The sequence below is a fragment of the Rhea pennata genome, chromosome 1 (genome assembly GCF_028389875.1).
Source record: "Rhea pennata isolate bPtePen1 chromosome 1, bPtePen1.pri, whole genome shotgun sequence".
NCBI lineage: Eukaryota > Metazoa > Chordata > Aves > Rheiformes > Rheidae > Rhea > Rhea pennata.
In genome coordinates this window covers 209,764,246-209,783,010 of record NC_084663.1, presented here as the reverse complement: position 1 = coordinate 209,783,010, position 18,765 = coordinate 209,764,246, and the positions used below count along the sequence as shown (strand labels likewise).

At 41.4% G+C, this 18,765-nt stretch overlaps 1 protein-coding gene across 2 annotated transcripts; it reads right to left on the bottom strand.

The window, feature by feature from the left end:
* Positions 1–2,170: 2,170 nt before the first annotated feature.
* Positions 2,171–18,694, bottom strand: TMEM126A (transmembrane protein 126A). Of its 2 annotated transcripts, none has more exons than XM_062567374.1 (5): positions 18,601–18,694; positions 18,079–18,203; positions 4,250–4,443; positions 3,582–3,696; positions 2,171–2,443 (listed from the first exon to the last, which is right to left on the bottom strand). In XM_062567374.1, exons 2-5 carry the CDS (start codon positions 18,192–18,194, stop codon positions 2,239–2,241), a joined length of 630 nt encoding a protein of 209 aa, XP_062423358.1. In that variant the 5' UTR covers positions 18,195–18,203; positions 18,601–18,694; the 3' UTR covers positions 2,171–2,238. The 2 variants fall into 2 exon arrangements, with proteins under 2 accessions (XP_062423358.1, XP_062423359.1); XM_062567375.1 differs by lacking the exon at positions 18,601–18,694 and adding an exon at positions 18,484–18,582.
* Between the last annotated feature and the right edge of the window lie 71 nt (positions 18,695–18,765).

The window sequence follows — 18,765 nt, the reverse complement described above, 5'->3', positions numbered from 1 at the left end:
TAAGAATGTGTTTTTCTTTATTATGATGTGCAGAGGCACCTGCTCTGTAATAGATCGTAATGTTGAGATTAATGACCAAAACAGGCAATAGACGACAGAACTGGTGCTTTTCAAAGTATGTCGTGATTCTTAACTAGAGCCAGTCTCGGCATCCTTTTGGAAGTAGTTCAGACTTCTAGTAGTCAAAGTCCGTCACTATAGTTTATGTGCTAGACACATGCATTCTTCTAAGAATGCAGTAAAAGCCATTACTAGTCTGTGACTAGTTTATTTCTGCTATAATGGTAGAAGAAAAGATACAACAGATTTGTTCTAACCCAGAGTTTTTTCAAACAGGGAGGCAGTGTTTGTGATGAGTTTGTTAAGAGTTGGCGGGAAAGAGTTTACCAAGAACTGGTAAAAGCTTGTTTTTTGACTTCTTCAGAGTTGTAAAACAAAGTATGTTGTATCCAGTCCATGAAATTGAGGTGGAAACATACTAGTTCAACTCTTTGAAAGCACTGCTTCATATACATGCATACTAGAAGTTACTGACAGCATCTTGCCCCTCTGATGAATTTTTAAAGACTTTCAGTCCTTTTTCTTTCACTTAGTCTTGAGTTTGTTGTTTTAAGTGGAAGTACACAGGGAGTAAATTGAAATGTTTCCTTTAAAAAAAATTTTTTGGGGGACTTGATTTTAAGCTCCTTACCTAAGGATTGTAGCTGGCCTGTACCACTGTGCCATGACCTAAAATATGAACACTTAAAAAAAAAATCAAACAAAAACAAACAAACAAACAAAAAAAACCAAAAAAAACCTTGCAGCTTATGTATTCATCAGTTCTGCTGGAAGTAATTATTAGGCTTTGCATTGAGAGATGCTGAGGAATATGAATTTCTTCCTGTTATACACAAAATGCTCAACTTTTCACTCTTTTCAAGAGCTTAAGATCTAAAAAAATGCAGCTTGAATCAGCTCATTAAGTAACACAGCTTGCGTTTTTGACTACTCAGAAAATAATTATCACTTGATATCAAAAATAGCACACAGAATGGAAGATGGTTTTGAAAACATTCTGTAAAAACACTCTAGCCGTTATTTTTTAATGTTTTAACTATATCTTGTTAAATATTCGTATTTACCAAACTGTTCATTTTTGTTCGTCGATATACGATTGCAAAGTAATAGCCTTAGTCTTTTTAAGTAAGTTTTTATTGCCAAAGGTAAGTGATTCTGTTGGTTAAAGTCTAATGACATGACTTCTCCTGCAGACAGCATCCTTCCCTGTCTTTCAAATACTTGCTCCATGAGAATTTGTACAACCGGGGGTGACGCAAGGCCCAGATACCTGTTTAGATGCAGTCTGGTATCACAGCACCATGACAGTGGGATACTTTGGACTCAGGAAAGCTAAACTAACTGTGCATAACAAAGCTTACACACACAGTCTCATTCTGGTAATTCTGTGCAATTCTGCAAGCGTGTGCTTGTTCATTTTCTTGACAGTATACCTACTTGCACACTTACTTACATAGGAGTGATATCAAGAAGTAAGTTGCGGTAGCTCTACGAAAGAGACTGCTTCTCCTAGTCATCAGTAATTCATGCCTAGCAAATAACATGCATCCAGAACTTGTCCAAACCCTACTACCTCTTCCTAGCAGGGGAAGTCAGAGACACAAAAGGATCATTTTTGACTGCTCTGTGGTAACAGTGTTCTCAACAGCATATAAGTGGGTCCCGTGAAACAGTCTAAACAGGGTAATGTTGTGGTCAGAGCATAAAGAAAACTAGAAGCTAGCAGAATGGTGGAAAGCTCAGGGAGAAAATACTCAGATTCTGAGTAATTGCTAGAAAAACCTTAACTGAATCTCCTTCTCCTTTTTTACAAGTTATTGTGGTTTCCATTATGTTGAAAAATGCCCCTTTTCAATAATCCTCATTTACAGCTTCCAGAAGATGTAGTATCACTTTAAATAGTGAGACTACTTATTTCCATTTCCAAAGAAAAATACCTATTCTTATAAATGTATTATTAAGTTGTATATACCAAGTAGGACATGGTAAAGAAAAATAAACTAAAAAACAAAAAAACCTTAATTTGCATTTAAGTGTAGAGCTGAGAAGAATATTGATATGGAGTCTTAATTTTGTCTTTCTATTAAAAAAAGAAAAAAAGGCAGCAAGCAACAACTTCTTTCTTTGTTTATTATGGTCACCTGTCCAAGGCAACTAGGAATTTTTTATTGTTCAGCTTCAGGCTTCAAGCTCTTCAGGATCCCTGCTAGGTTTTATCTGCTGCAGCACTTTGAGATATATTCCATGATGTTTAGTGGCAAGGTAAATTCCAGTTAGGGCCTGTATAAGTATACCAAAACTCATCTTTTTAAAGACAGGTTGAGAAGCTCTGTGCCAGAAGCGTAATAGATTCTCTTTCCCTGGCAAGGGAGCTGAAGAATACCTAAACAACATAAACAGTGGTAAAAACTTTAATGATAAATACTAATATTTAAACGGATAAAAACAGTAATTAAAAGTTATTGTAGTACAGATATTCACCTGCTCCTTCCTCCAAGTTAAATTTAGCTGGTGGTACTGTTACATTACTGTTACAGCACTTTGGAAAGACAACCTGAACTTACATCAGTTCTTACTCCCCACAACATTAAACTACTACACTGACGAACTACCTCACAAGCTATTATTCCTTTGACTACTTTAGAGAAAACGTATTTGGAAAGTGGGATGACAGAAATGGAGATGTTTGTCTGGAGCCACAGAGGTGCGGTTAATAGCTCTTGGTCACCGTTCTGTTTATTAGGCAATACTCTTATGGTTCATAAATATTTAGTGCTATGTTATGGTCCATCTGCTATTTAAAAGATCTTATATAAATTTTTCTAATTGTTAGACAAGTTGAATTTCTTTTACAGGAAGTGTATGACTAGCCTTTCAGATACTGAGTGAAAAATAAGAGCTATACATTTGTAAATATGTCATTGTTTCACTGTAAATATGCCTGCAAGTATGCTATGTGAAACTATATACTGTTTTATACTTAAAATTCTAACTGTAAGACTGCATGGATATTTTGAATTCTCTCTCTTGATAAATTCTATAAAATATCTCCTGCAATGCAGCTGATCACCTACTGGGACAACAGCTCTAACTTCCCTCGCTGTGACTCAACCAAACCTGCAAAATCACACCTTCCATAGCATTTGGGTACTGGCTGCTGCTCTGAAGCCACAGTGTCTCTCAGCTGTCCAGCCAAACCGCACTAGCAGCAATCTTCCCCACTTTCTGCTGGTTAAATTTTAACACATCTGTGTGCATCATGGGTAGGTTTTAAGGTTGCAGCTGAACACACGCTTTACAGTATGTCTCAGTTTGAAGATTTCATTCCACTTCAGAGGCTTGCACAGCTTTTATGAACTTTGCTCTGTGATTAAATGAGTTATTTTAACGTAAATCCCTCTCCCTGTACTAAGCGCCTACAAGATAGGTATGCACAGGATGAAAATCTGCAGAATTGAAACTGAAAACCAAGATTTGACGCCATAAATCCATTTCACTCACTGCAAATTAGTAAGACATACCTGGCTGCAAGGCTTGCATTCACAGGAAGAGCCACAAGAAAAGGATAGAGACCACCCACAACAGCGCCTATTAATCCTCCTCTGACCACAGCACAGACCTCACAGTTCAGGTCACCTGCATGACAAAACAAAATATGACATTGTCAATATTTACATAGTTCCTAAACATCAGCCTTAAGCTACTTGCAACGTTGTGGAAACAGCCACTTAAGAGAAATGGCCATGCTGAACAGGCATTCAGGAAATTAGAAAGGGCAAAAATTACTGTGTCATTCCAATCCATAAGTAATTTATTGCTTTATAATTGACCTTTGAATTAAATGATAGAGATGGCAGAAGTTCAACTACTTTGTTGCAGTTTAAATAAAAATTTTACATGACTTCTCAGATGAAGAATGCTAGAAAGTATCAGTGATACATATCACAGAAAAACTTCCTTTTTAACACACACACACAGAGAAGTATCATCTTTCCCACCCACAACTTAAAGAACTCACTGCCTCCCAATGCACTAGCTGAGCTGTTGTGATCTTGAAAACCTTGCTTTGCAAGGCAGGGTCTGAAGAACACTTTAAGATCACTGCTGTTCAAAGAGGAAAATGTTCTCTAGTGTTACATCATGCAGAGAAAGCAAAGCCCTTTAAAAACAAGGAATAATAAAATTTTACCTAAAAATAAAGGCTGACGCAAAAAAACTTCATAAACTGCTGCTGTTGATAAAAATGGTATAACGGCCATTGGCAAAGCAGATATAAAGGGAGCCTTTGTGATATTTAGGGTGCGTCTGAAGAAATTATTTGCTGTTAAGCCGCATATGCTTGAATTTCCTGCCAGGAAGTATGATCCATGATTAAAAAGGTTCCTGCAAAAATTAAAGAAAAGAAAGATAACTTTGGTAATTGAGAACCATAAAAGAGTTTGGTTTACTCAATGCTATAATTTATTTCTGAATATTCTACAATAAGAGGTAACAGATGTGACACTTGCAGATCCAAAATGGCGTTTAACCACTTTTGAAAGCAAGCAGTACAGCATCCTTTGCTATACGCCTGAATTACACAAGCCTCAGAAATGAAACAACATTAATATCTTCTACTTTACAGTGCTGCTCAATTCAAGAAAGAATTATTAGCAAGAGCTAAATAACAAGGTGACAGGAAAGGGTAGATGTAATTCAGTCTCCTGTTTCAAGGCTGGAGTGATGAGATTCCTTACATAATTAAGTGGTCCATATCCTTTTATGTGGAAATAAAGCAGAAATATTAATGTGAAATATCTGCTATTTTAAACCATATGGGTCTTTGCAACCGTCATCCATTCTGCTGAGGGAATGAAATAAAAACTGCGCAACTGTTGAAGCTCAAAAGCCTCAACACAAAGCAAGCCTGTTACTGGAGCAAAGGGAGTTTCCTCCCCTCTTAATAGCCGTTTGCTGCTAGGTATCCATCCTGTTGCTTTAAATACAGTGATACAGACGGGAAGAGCACAAGGAAAAGTCAGAACAAGAAGAGTGTGCGTACATGCACGTATGCACTTGCGTGCACACAAATATACCCATGTACTACCGTCAAGCAAGCGGAAAAGGAAAGGGTAAAGTTTGTTTCCAGCACATTTTATTTCAGCTGAGTGTGGCCCATCTATGTACCCAAAACATCTCCTCCCAGACTAACCGATGTCATGGGTCTTCAACCTCTGCTGAGCGCTAGTACTCCAAACTTTTATCAGCAGAGCAGACACAGAAGTTACTTACCCTGTGGTATCTCCCAAAATAGGCTAATGTCTCTATGGCAGATAAAAATCCAATGCTTGCCTCCAAGTTTACATTATAAATACTGTAACAAGGCAAAACATAAAGGCAAAAATAGCTGAAGCAATCTTAGCTGCAAAATGCAAGTATGCCCACCCACATGAAGGGAACACGTAATGTAAGTTAGAGTGAACCACACGATAAGAAAAATTTAAGCTCTCTGCCCTTTTTCCCAATTCACATTTTTTTCTCCGTCTTCCTTTTGTCTGCCCACATCAGCCAATTTCTTCTGACATTCCTAAGCCAAGAGACAAGTTTCAACAAATACGAACACACAAGCTAAATAAGATTGTTAGAAACTAAGCCAACAGTGAAGCTTATATTAAATAAATACTCTGTAAACAAAAGATACATTAACCGATCACTAGAATGACTTCTGAACTGAATCAGAGTTGCACATTGGCTTATTTCTTTAACTGCCTCACTGGCAGCCTGATCTCCAGCCTCCTTCCTCTCCTCCACCCACACGTTTGGGTTACTACCCATGTTCTATTATTAAAGGTGTGATTTCGAAATATTTGTACAGCATCCAGTACAATGGAGTCCCAAACATTAAGCCCTTATTTACTAGGGCTAATATGAGGGCTAATACTAAGCTAGTATTACTACCATAGTGCTGGACGGAAAAATAACAGTAATGGTTTGTCGGGAAAAAAACCCACAGGATTTGAAGCAGGAATTTCATGTGAATACACACATTATGCACCATTGTTTAGAACACCAAGCTAGAAGGTCAGTCTTGCAAGTCTCTGGCTGAGTGTTTCACTTGTATAAACTGTTCGTTATTCTTTCCATATCAGAAAAATGTCAGTTCATTTTGTAAAAAATCTTCAGTATTTTCTATTTCTATTCTAGAAAGAGCATAAATTTATATAAACTGCCTGGGGAACTCGAGGTTGGGTCTCCCACATTTGAGGTTAACTGCCCAGGTACAGATTACAGTGTGTTGGTGAGAACTGCATCTTGGATCTGCAAAGCCTTTTCTACAAGATTCTTGCTAAGACTAATGGAAACTTTATGAAATAATATCTCCTGACCACCATTTTTCTCAAAAATAACTAAAACATCACCAAATCCTAGCTATCTCCAGTAATCAGCCTGCTTACCCAAAAGTATAGATTTGGGTTCAAAGTAAGAGCTTATAGAATAGACCAGGTGGGACAACTATGGTAACAGAGATCTTTCAATAAAGGCCTCTGCAGCTGCTGGTGGACCATCTCTAATGGTTCTGCAGCCTAAAGGGCTGAGAGCATTTCTTGCTCTGCACAGAACACATGGATAAAAGGTCCTGCCTTGCTAGAAGTTATGCTAGTTAAGGGCTACAGAAGTTCTACACAGTAGTTTACAGAACTGAAGCTTCTATTTTCTCCTTGACAAGCGTTAAAGAAGGTTGGACTGGTGCTGTCCAGAATTAATCGCCTAGCGTTAGTAGCTAAATTTACTGAAGCTTTAGACTACCACCAAGGTACTGTGAGTGCCTACGCCCTAGGAACCAAAAGGGGCACCCGTCAGCTGGTAAAGCCTCCTGCTGCAAAGGCACAGCAGTCCTAACAGTCAAAGACTAGGGTCCCAGTGCGGTTCCCAAAGTGATCATGAGATTAGAGGGGGTTTGAGTCCCTCTTGGTAAAGAGCTTCAGAGGGAGTTCAAGTCCCTTCTGGTAGGAAGTATAGAGGTGAGTTCATGTCCCTCCCCTGCTGCAGCTTTTCAAAAGGTGTTTAGCCTGATCGGCACTAGGTGCACTAGGCAATGGGAAACGTGCCTGGCGTGGAGAAAGAGATGCCCTTAGCCCAGGTCCGGAAAATTGGGGAAGGGACTGATGGAACAGCCGGCTTGTCAAAAAGGCGCGCAGTTACACTACGTCAGGGAGATCAGCCGTTCGCAACAAAAGATGGTAATCCAGAGCAACGGTGGCCACCATAAAGGACTTTCGATCAGGAATCATTAACTTTTCTGCGATATCGCCTAGAAGGTAGGTCTCCAGCTCAGATGGGCTGCTGGTCTGTTTGGGATAATCGCGCACAGGAGCATTCGAGATAAATGGTAGGGAGGAAAGGAGCCCCGCCAAAGGTAACACTTGTGCTGGCAGATACTAGCATGCCGGACTGCGCTCCAAAAACTTCTACTCCACCTGACAATATGCCTGACAATCTGTCTGTCATTCCTTCTCCCCATCCTCCCTCTACTTTACCAGCTGCTGGACTCTATCCTATGGTCTCTAACATGCTGACTAGTCCTTCCCCTCACAGCCAGAGGAACTGGGAAGGGCCAACCCTCCTCCTGCCGTGCTGCATGTGGTTACTAACCAGCCCTGGAGCCCTGGCCAGGCTGCCCTAGCTTTGTGGGGAAGTAAAATACCAAGGTGAAGTGAGGATGCTGAGTGGTGCACCTACCTGTTTTCTAACATATGCACGGGATACAATCCAAGCTGGGGAGATACCCAAATTCTTCTGAGGGAATCATTTTGTCTTGCTCTTCTGGTCAGAATAATCAATAAGGATGTAGAACTAGCTGGAAGGGAATAGAAATCCCTGGCCAGCAAATGATCCAAATTGGGATTATAATAATGCAGGGGATAGTGCCATGTGCCAAACAGGACTCCAAAATTTAATAGAGGCAACCAGGGCATACAGTGAGTTAAGAGTAAATTGGACTGAAGTACAAGAACGTAAACAGCGGCTAGACGAACACCCCAGTGACAAATTCAGCAAGCCCTGCTAAAATATGGGGGAATGACCCCATAAAACTTCAGTGATGCACTCCCAATTAGTGTTTTTTGTGTATCAGTGCCCACTTGATCTACAAAGCATTTTAAAGAGCCTATGCCAGGCTGGCAAAGGGAGACTACAACAGATTTTGCAGTACTTGTTTATGGTGGGTGAGAAGAAAAACAGAAGGCTGAGCAAGTAAAAGAAAGCAAAAGAACAGGAAGCAAGTTTACTGGCAGCAGCTCTAGTAAGAAATCTGCAAGTGAAAGGGGTCAAGGAAGATGAAGGCCAAGCTCGGGGTTCAGGCCAAGGCCAGCAAACAAGGGAACGGAGTGAAGGGAGAGAGTGTTATTATTGTGGGAATTCAGGACATTTACAACGAGAATGCCCCCCTCCGGCCATGAGGCTGGACGAGAGAAGGAAATTACCATCATGAAGAGTTAGGGCAGGAAAGAAATTGTTCACAATGACAAGGGGAAAGACGTTCCAACAACTCTTGGGAGATGAAGGAATTAAGGATTTTTAGTATGTGGAGTGTTCAGTTGGATCAGAAGGGACATATAATAGGAAAAGCAGAAGGGCAAGCAGTCAAATTTTTAGTGGATATGAGAGCCACATTATCTCCTTTAAATTTTATCTCGAAAGGATAAAAGGATGAGAGGAGAGAAATTTAAGTAAAACCCTTATTAGTAACAATAGGAAACAGAAGTGTATGGAGGAAGTTTGTATTAGCTGGAGATCTCCAGCATGTTTGCTAGGAAGGGATCTTTTGCAAACTCTAGTTGTAGAATTGCACTTATCGTCTGAGGGAACGGACTTAGTAATTATGGGGATGAGCGTGATAACCGAAAGGCCGAACTCCAGAGTGAAAGTACCCGAAGTGTTAAAGTCAGTACCAACAGCACTAAGGAGTAAAACTGGAGTTTCATAGTACTGACGTTGGCTTATTAATTTCAACCCTACCTGTGGTCATAAAAACAAAGTGAGAAACCCTGCCAGCTATAAAACAGTATCCGATTCCCCCAAAAGCCAAGAAAAACATATAAAACCAAATAGACTGATCTTTAGCCCAGGGGGTATGTGTTTTACCATATAATACTCCCATACTCTCTGTAAAAAAGAATAAATTAGATGATGGGGATCCGGAATATCACTTTGTACAAGATCTGCAGACTATCAATCAACCCACAATGACTCCTCACCCAGTGGTATATGATTCTTTCACTATACTTTTACAAATACCGCATTGGGCAAAATGTCTTACCATAATTGATTTAATCACCGCTTCTTTTCTTCTAGTATCCCACTTGATCAAAATAGCCAATTCATATTTGCCTTTACATGGAAAGGGCAACAACTAACATGGACACACCTCCCCTAAAGGTTCACAGGGTCTCCCACCATTTTTTCCACAAATATTGAGGAATGATTTAAACGATATCAAATTACCAAGGGGATCAGCTCTAATGCAATATGTAAATGACTTGCTGATAGCAAGGACAGATGAAAATACCTGTGCAATAGACACTGTACATTTATGTACTGCTTAAGCAGAAAAATGTCACTGTGCATCACCATCTAAACTACAGCTGTATCAAAAAGCGGTAAAATACTTAAGAGTTCATTCTAAAAGAAGGGCAATGACTAGTAGACCCAGAAAGAGTAGATGCTATAATAAAAACTCCCCGGTCCGGTAACAAAGAAACAGTTACATGGATTTCTTGGAGTTGTGGGATTTTATGGACCATGGATTCCTGGGTGGAGAGAATTAACAACCCGCTTGACAGAGGCAACAAAGAACGAAGAGGCAGAACCGACTGCATGCAGCCTGAAAGAGCAACTGTGAAAGGAGCTTTGGCACCTGCACTTGCTCTTGGGCTCCCAGATTATACAAAGCCCTCCAATTTGTATGTACATGAACATAAGGGAATTGCCAGCAGAGGAATAACACAAAAATTAGGATCCCACCAGAGACAGGCAGCATACTGTTCTGTTCCACCAGATTCTGTTGAAGCAAGGGCACCAGCCTGCATCAAATCAGTGGCAGCAACAGCGGCAATAGTAGAGAAAAGCCGTCTCTTCGTTCTGGGATACCTTACAGCAGTTTATGTCTCACAGGAAGTGGAGATGCTGCTAAAACAACATGCAACCCAAGCATTATCCCCACAACAGGCACACAAATAGGAACTGATGCTCCCGATGGCAGATAATGTAGTCTTAAGAAGATGCAGTACATTGAATTGCATTCATACATTGCATTCTGGAAAAAAGCAGACTTTCGCTTGGATGAGGAGAATCAAGTTAGAGATCTTCTAGGCAAACTTGACATCCACAAATCCATGGGCCCTGATGGGATGCACCCACGGGTCCTGAGGGAGCTGGCAGATATTGTTGCCAGGCCACTCTCCATCAGCTTTGAAAGGTCCTGGAGAACCGGAGAGGTGCCTGAGGACTGGAAGAAAGCCAGTGTCACTCCAGTCTTCAAGAAGGGCAAGAAGGAGGACCCAGGCAACTCTAGGCCGGTCAGCCTCACCTCCATCCCTGGAAAGGTGATGGAACAGCTCATTCTGGATGCCATCTCCAGACATACGGAGGAGAAGAAGGTGATCAGGAATAGCCAGCATGGATTCACCAAGGGGAAATCCTGCTTGACCAATCTGATAGCCTTCTCTGATGGAATGACTGGCTGGGTAGATGAGGGGAGAGCAGGGGACGCTGAGTACCTTGACTTCAGCAAGGCTTTTGACATTGTCTCCCATAACATCCTCCTAGGCAAGCTCAGGAAGTGTGGGTTAGATGAGTGGACAGTGAGGTGGATTGAGAACTGGCTGAAAGGCAGAGCTCAGAGGGTCATCATCAGTGGCGTAGAGCCCAGTTGGAGGCCTGTTGCTATCAGTGCTGCCAGGGCTCAGTACTGAGTCCCATTCTGTTCAACTTCTTCATCAACAACCTGGATGAAGGTACAGAGTGGCTCCTCAGCAGGTTTGCTGAGGGTACCAAGCTGGGAGGAGTGGCTGATCCACCCGAGGGCTGTGCTGCCATTCAGAGGGACCCATTCAGAGGGACCCAGACAGGCTACAGAAGTGGGTGGAGAGGAACCTCGTGAGGTTCAACAAGGGCAAGTGCAGAGTCCTGCACCTAGGGAGAAACAACCCTAGGCACCAGTACAGGCTGGGGGCTGACCTGCTGGAAAGCAGCTCTGCAGAGAAGGGCCTGGGAGTGCTGGTGGATGACAAGTTGAGCATGAGCCAACAATGCGCCCTTGTGGCCAAGAAGGCCAATGGTCTCCTGGGGTGCATTAGGAAGACTGTTGCCAGCAGGTGGAGGGAGGTGATCCTACCCCTCTCCTCAGCCCTGAGGAGGCCTCGTCTGGAGTCCTGTGTCCAGTTCTGGGCTCCCCAGGACAAGACACACATGGAGCTACTGGAGAGAGTTCAGCATAGGGTTACAAAGATGATTAGAGAACTGAAACATCTCTTACGAAGAAAGGATAAGGAGCAAGAGGTCTGGAGCTGGGCCTCTTCAGCCTGGGGAAGGGAAGACTGAGAGGGGATCTTATCAATGTGTACAAATTGAGTACAAATGTGTATTCCTTAAGGGGAGGGGGGTTGTCAAGAAGATGGGGCTGGACTCTCTTCAGATGTCCTATGTGACAGAAAAAGAGGCAATGGGTACAAATTGAAAAACAAGAAGTTCTACCTGAATATGAGGAAAACTTTCTTTACTGAAAGTGTTACAGAGTACTAGAACAGGTTGCCCAGAGAGGTTGTGGAGTCTCCTTCTCTGGAGATATTCAAAACCTGCCTGGACGCAATCCTGTCTAACATGCTCTAGGTGACCCTGCTTGAGCAGAGGTGTTGGACTAGATGATCTCGAGAGGTCCCTTCCAGCCTCAATCATTCAGTGAATCCAGCAACCTTAACATCTCCATCTGATGATAGTGAGAAACACCATCAATACGAGCAGGCAATGCACACTTCAAGTAAATCAAGAACTAATTTAACTGATGTTCTTTTGGAAAACCTAGATCTAGTTCTATTTATAGAAGACTCATCCTACTACCTGCACAGACAACGATGAACTGGGTATGCTGTAGTCAGCCAGGAAGGAGTAATAGAGGCCAAACTGCTTCCCACATGCATGCGTGTGCAAGGAGCAGAACTAGTCGGGTTGGCACATGCAGCACACCTCAGACCAGAAAAACCAATCAACATCTACACCGACTCCCTACAAGCTGTTGGAGAATGTCATGCAACTGGAACATTAAGGAAAAAACAAGGATTTTTCACATATTTGGGAAAGAAAGTAGTGAATGGAGAAGAAATATGCAATTTGCTGGAATCAGTTCAACTGCCTAAATAAATTGCTTTAATACACTGCCCAGTCCACACAAAAGACATGACAGAAATTAGCAAAGGAAATGCCTTAGCCAATGCTACTGCAAAAGCTGCAGCCCAGCAACCTTTAAAAGAATGCATGGTTACAATTCCAACGGAGAACTAGAGTGAATGGCTGAATTAAACAGACCCCAAAACCAAAGACGACTGCTCTATATAAGAAGAGAAATGGGAAAAGTGGGAAGCAAAACAAGATGACAAAGGAATATGGACAACTGGAGGAAAATCAATTCTACCAAAAATATGTATCATTACAGTGGCTAGATGGCTTTGTGATAAAGCCCACAGAGGAGTAGAAGCCTAGCTAACCAAGTGCAAAAAGTATGGGTAGCTCCAGGAATTTATGCTGCTGCAAAAAATATGACTAATAGTTGTCCCACTTGCCAAAAATTCTGACAAAAAACAAAATTTGGAACTGAGAGGGCAGCCATAGGCCTACTTCCCTTTTCAAAGGCTCCACTGCCAATGGATATGAACACTTATTAGTAATAGTAGATCAGTTATCAGGCTGGGTAGAAGCTTTTTGAACAACAAAGTCTGACCAGGAGGGGTCATAAAAGCCTTATTAAAAGAAATCATAACCAAATATGGGATTCCAGAAGTCACTGATTCAGACAGAGGCACCCATTTTACAGCAATCAATCAATTATATAGAATTATATAACTTAAATCACCCACAATCTTCAGGACAAGTAGAAACAATGAATAGAACATTAAAAGAAAAAATAGCACGAATTTGCACACACACTAGTCTAAAATGGCCAGACGCATTGAACTTAGCTCTATCAGATGTTTGAAATGCTCCATGACAACCCATAGGACTAACATCAGCAAAAATCCTCTTCAAGAGGCATTTAGCAATATGAGGGACCTATATCCCCACTAAAACCAGTTTATTAGATGGAGATGAACAAGAACACATATTAGCTTTACAGAAGTAGTTTAGGGTTTCACAAAATCAGGCTCAATGTTTTCAGCCAGTACCATCAGACATTGAAGTATATGATAACAAGGTGGAGATTATCGATAAAAGCATTCTCACAAAAAACTATATCAGAACCAAAATGGAAAAGACCCTATATTGCATTCTAAAGTTCTTATTATGCTGTTAAAATTCTAGCAAAAGAGAACTGAATTCACCATTCATACATGAAACGAGTGCCAGACCCAGAGGCGAGTACAGTGGGTGTCACTATGGAGCAACAAAGACAACCACACATGCTCCATGGATATGCCTAAAATTGTTTCCGTCCACAAGTTCCAAATGGATACAATTAATAAAACAAGATGATTACAGTACACAAAGTTATTCTGAAAATAATACCAAAGGAAACCAAGTTTGGTTTAATTATTCGGAGATAAGAGCAAATGAATTCAATTTAACCTTTTGTTGTATGTCAGTTAATTTACATGAAAAGGTATTGACAGAAACTAAAAGCAAATGCTGTGAAAACCGTGTAAAATTTTTATTGTGAAAAACAGTGTAAAATTGACCAAGTGTTGTATATCTATATCCGCCAAGAGAGAAATAGAAGCCCCAGTCTCCTGCGTTAGCTTGAATCAATCAAAAATGACACCCTTGAGCAAAGTGACTCTCACAATAGCAAAGGCAGGACCTTTACTTAAATATATGAGCCAACAACAAGTGTTATTTAATCTATTATAGTCTCTTAGACGAGTAGAGCTATCAACGCAAACTATCATCTCCACAATCAAACTGACCTATTCACCATTTCTAATTACGTCCTATGCAAGATGGTCAGTACAGTTGCATGAGCACACCTTCACCCCTCCATAATGAACAAGGAAAGATGTAAACAGTATCACAGGAACAGGACTGGAAACCTTAAATGATGTAGGTGCCAAAGTGCTCCTTCTATACATGATATACTCAATCATGGCACTGGGATTAAATCAAACGGAACAATGCTCCATCCATTAGAGCAGAGAGCGTGGGTCTAACAAAATGGAAACAAGTGACAAACTGTTGATGTTAAAGCATGAGTTGCACAGGAACAACAAGGATTTATTTGTGAAGGTAACACCATCAAAGCCCAAGTTATTTATCTTGGCACTGAACAAAACGTATGTCATTTTGAAATACATCCCCATAAAACTCCTGAAACTGTACTTGTATATATTGGAAAAGGACACGTTTGTATGAGAACCTTCTGCGATCTTATTTTTATAGATAATATTACAGTAAATACAAGTAATCATTCAAATATTTGTGCTAGCAACTTCACTAAAATTATTGGATGCAACTTTAAGTATTCAGCTCCTGTTGTGTCTTATCAATTGCTCCAATCTAACTATAAATTGAGTCAAGATGTATTGCCAACTCCCGCTGGAATGAATCTAGCATTGGTGAAAAGACTACTACAACATGATGACCTGTGTCAGCTGCTAGAACACATCCAGAATAATGGACAAAAACCTCTGATCACTGTTCATCATGACACAAAAGAGATATGCCATGTCTTGTAAAGAGTGAAAAAGATGGAGAATGTTATTGGTGGGAAACTCTTCTTGGATGGTCAACAACAACAACAGGGATTTATAATCATCCCTTTCACACAGCAGTAGCGGTGTTAAATTTAACCATGTTATGTCTATTACTTACAATCATAATAGTATGGAAAGTGCTAATATGCCTCAAAAGACTTTGAGAACTCTGCTTAAAGTATTAGCAGGAATGCTTAATAAAAACAAAGACAGGATTGTTAAAGAAGGTTGGACTGGTGCCTTCTAGAATTAATCGCTTAGCATTAGTAGCTAAATTTACCGAAGCCTTAGACTATCACCAAAGCTGCAGCCAAAGTCGTAGCCAAAGCCTGCTGAAGCCTGCTTTTACAGAACAAAGAAGTTTTTTAACCATCACCTACAACTGTTGCAGAGAGAACCTAGAAAAACCTCTCCCAGCAACAGAGAGCACCAATGGACCACAAGAAAAGGAGTAAAAGTTGTGGGACTGGTTAACAGTCAGACTATGGACAAGGGGGTTTTTGTGAGCAGGTTGTAATGGCGTAAGTAGAACTAAGAAGCAGTGGGAGGGGTCCCTCTTTGGAGGCACCCAGCTCGAGCTGCAAATGGCACTGTACATGTGCCATTAAAACTTATTTTGCTTTGATTTGGCTTTGAACTACTGTCTCAGTGGGAACCTAGATTTGGATTCTGCTATGATGGCTGGTGAGCCTGATTTTCTATAACAGTAAGAGAGACTGAATTCTGATAATGATTACATTTTTTAAAGTAGTTTGGAGTAGCCGGTCATCTATAATACTGGGATAGCAGAATAGAATACAGTCTGGTCAGAGATAGGCTGGATTTATTATTTTGACCAACAGTTCTCACTGGAGTATGTCCCATCACAGTAGCTAAAGCAAGAGAAAGAATGAAAAAGAATGCCTGTTTCACAAGCCTGATTAGCAGTTTGTGATTTATTTCATTTGACTTCCTTCTGTAAGTTGACTGCTCTTATCTTTAGCATTATACCTGGCACAATCTGTTGATTAGCGGAAACAACTCTTTGCTTTAGTCTTCGATTTCCACAAATCTGAAGTTCCCAGAATAGGAACTATTGCCAGGCAAGCAATTAACTGGAAGGCACTCTGATTTTGAAGCTGTGCCAATATTATTATGCTAAAAGCATGTTGTCAAAGTACGTCATAAGTTGGATTTACGGCTAAAGCTCTGCAGACAACAAAATCCTTAACTGCTCACAAAATGTATCCTAGACCAAATGTCATACTTATTTGCAAATCAAATAAGACATCTCTAAAACATTCAGCAATTAAAATAAATGATTTTAAAAATCCACCTATTTCAAACATTTTTACATTCTAATGCTTAAAGTAATACTAATCATTGACAAACCATATAAAAAAAGACTTCACAGATTTAGCTGCTTATTCTGAAAAAACCTAAACATTAAAAGCATCTGAAATCAATGGTATCAATTACTTCTTAATCTGAATAGGGAAAGACTTTAATTCTTCATACATATCATATTTTCAGACATGAAAATAAGCTAGCAACAATTTAAGATGATATAGCAAAAGAATTTGGCCAAACATCTCTCTTGCTCTTATTTAGGAGTCTTAAAATAAATAAATAAATAAGAAGAAAAAAAACAGGCCTATTTGCCTTCAGGTCAGTGTCATCACAGCACTGTATTTCATTCACTGAATGTCCCCCAGAGTAGTTTCTGCAACATAGTCATTTTGTTTTAACGGCATACTTACAGCCATAGGCTGTGGAATGCACATGTGCATATACATACATGTGGAGGGCTGAGATTAAAATTTTGCAGTGTATTTGAGAATCCAAAATAAAGCACATTAATGCACCAGAACCAACAGAATCTAGTCAGGCTTACTAATCTGTAGAGGTACTACACTGCAATAAATAAATTTTTAAAAAGTGATTTTTTTTTAATACTAGTTTCCTTGTATTAAAAAAAGGGGGAGAGGTAAGCTTTGGTGAACAACAAACAAGAGTTCCATTAATTTGACTCCAGTATGCTTCCTCTTTCCTTCTAGCCATTGGTGACCTCCCTTCTGGATATACAAAGTGCAAGTCCTGCCGAAGCAGTGAAGCAGTTTCAAATAAAGGCCCATATGCACCTCTGGCAGCTGCTTCTCTCCCAGGCTTACCAGACCTTACATACAACAGGTTCTATCCATCAAGACACTACCACATCACCACTGATGTGTCTGCTTCCGCTTCAGCTCCCTCACTGTTCTGGGGAAGAAGTGTTACAAACTGCTAGCCCAGCAGAGCCTACGCAAAGAGGCACCTCTGGCCGTAACGTGGGATAAAACATTCTGCTTTTTTCCAGCTGTGTGGGAAGGCCCTTTGTTACTATCTATAGTTTGCTTATCCAGCAATTTGGTCCCATTAAGAAAACACTTCCTGTAACTAAATAATTCATGCCAAATCTATCCAAGATGCAGATGCGCAAACAGCCCTTACAGAAGCAGCAGAGCTGCAGTATGGTTCTGCATGCAAATGCAGAATCACAAAACACAGAAATATTGTTTGTAAGGTGCTGGAAGGCACTTAGCTGGTTTTGTGCAGCACAGATCCTCTGGTAACAAGCCTGCTGACTCTTACAACACCTCAGCATCAAATTCCTGAAAGGAGAGGAGCACTGTAGAAGGAGATGCTGAAACAGGTAGCCTTATGCTTACCTGGTTATGCTGAATACAACATGACTCCTGCAGAGCCACACAGGTATCTGCCTTGTGCTCTCCAACCGTACAGTTTTCCGAGATATTTATTAGCTTTAGCACAGGGCAGTAACAATACTCAGAACCAGTTAGGGCTGATCAGCCATCCCAGAACCTTAAGCACTGGGGAGCACATGTCAGAAACCAGCTGAACAGAACCAGGGATAACAGTGCGCCAACCATATTTAGAAACACAAAGCAAGTTTTATATTGTGGTCAATAATAAGCATGTTTGCAATTCAGTGCTTTTGTAACTCCATGGAAGACTTGCAATACAAGAGTATGAGGAGAGAAAAGCCCCTATAAGACCTAAAGTGTTTGATGTTCTTAGCTTCGTTTATTTTACCAGCACTTACTGATCTTTTTTGGGAAGCCCTTCAAGCAACTTCAGCATGATTTCCATCTGCTTTAATCTTTCCAAGCGTAGACTTTGCTGTGCAGAATTTAACTCCAGAAACTCTCTTCCCGTCATCTTGCAGCCCTGGATCGTAAGGAACAAGCGAACAGACACACGTAACCAAAGCTACGCAGCGTAAGTCAAATAAACATTTATATTACGCAATCACAACGGTCTTATTTTTTTCAGAGCCAAGTTTCTGGCGGTGAAGGACACGGTCCGGTCGCAGACAGCTATGGACACGAAGGCTGCAGGAGGCTCACGGAACGGGGCCGCAGCGCGGGGGTCGCGGCGGCCTCTGACACCCGCTCCGAGCGCACAGCACCGAAGGGCTCAGCACCACCCTCCCGCCCCCTTCGCTTACAGGGGTGTTTCCAGCCCCGGGGCCGTGTTGCCCCCGGCGCGACCTTCCCCGGTGCCCAGCGCGGCCCCAGCGGCTGCTCCTTTCCTCCCCTCCCCTCCCCTCCCCTCCGCCCCTTACCGAGCAGGCCCCAACGGCCGCGGCGGCCTCGCCGCCACCTACAACATGGCCCCTCCCACCTCACGCGCCCTCCACGGGCGCCGCCATCTTAGCCCGCCCACATGACCCGGGCCTTCAGAGGGCGCTTTTGATTGGGCCTTCCCCGCCGGCGCAGCACGGCGGCTC

Coding starts and splice junctions, on each gene's coding strand:
- TMEM126A (XM_062567374.1), bottom strand. CDS start 18,194: ATGACGGGAAGAGAGTTTCTGGAGTTAAATTCTGCACAGCAAAGTCTA. Junction 4,444..18,078: donor GGGCTTCCCAAAAAAGATCA/GTAAGTGCTGGT, acceptor TAATTTTTGCAG/GAACCTTTTTAATCATGGAT. Junction 3,697..4,249: donor GCGTCAGCCTTTATTTTTAG/GTAAAATTTTAT, acceptor TTTGTCATGCAG/GTGACCTGAACTGTGAGGTC.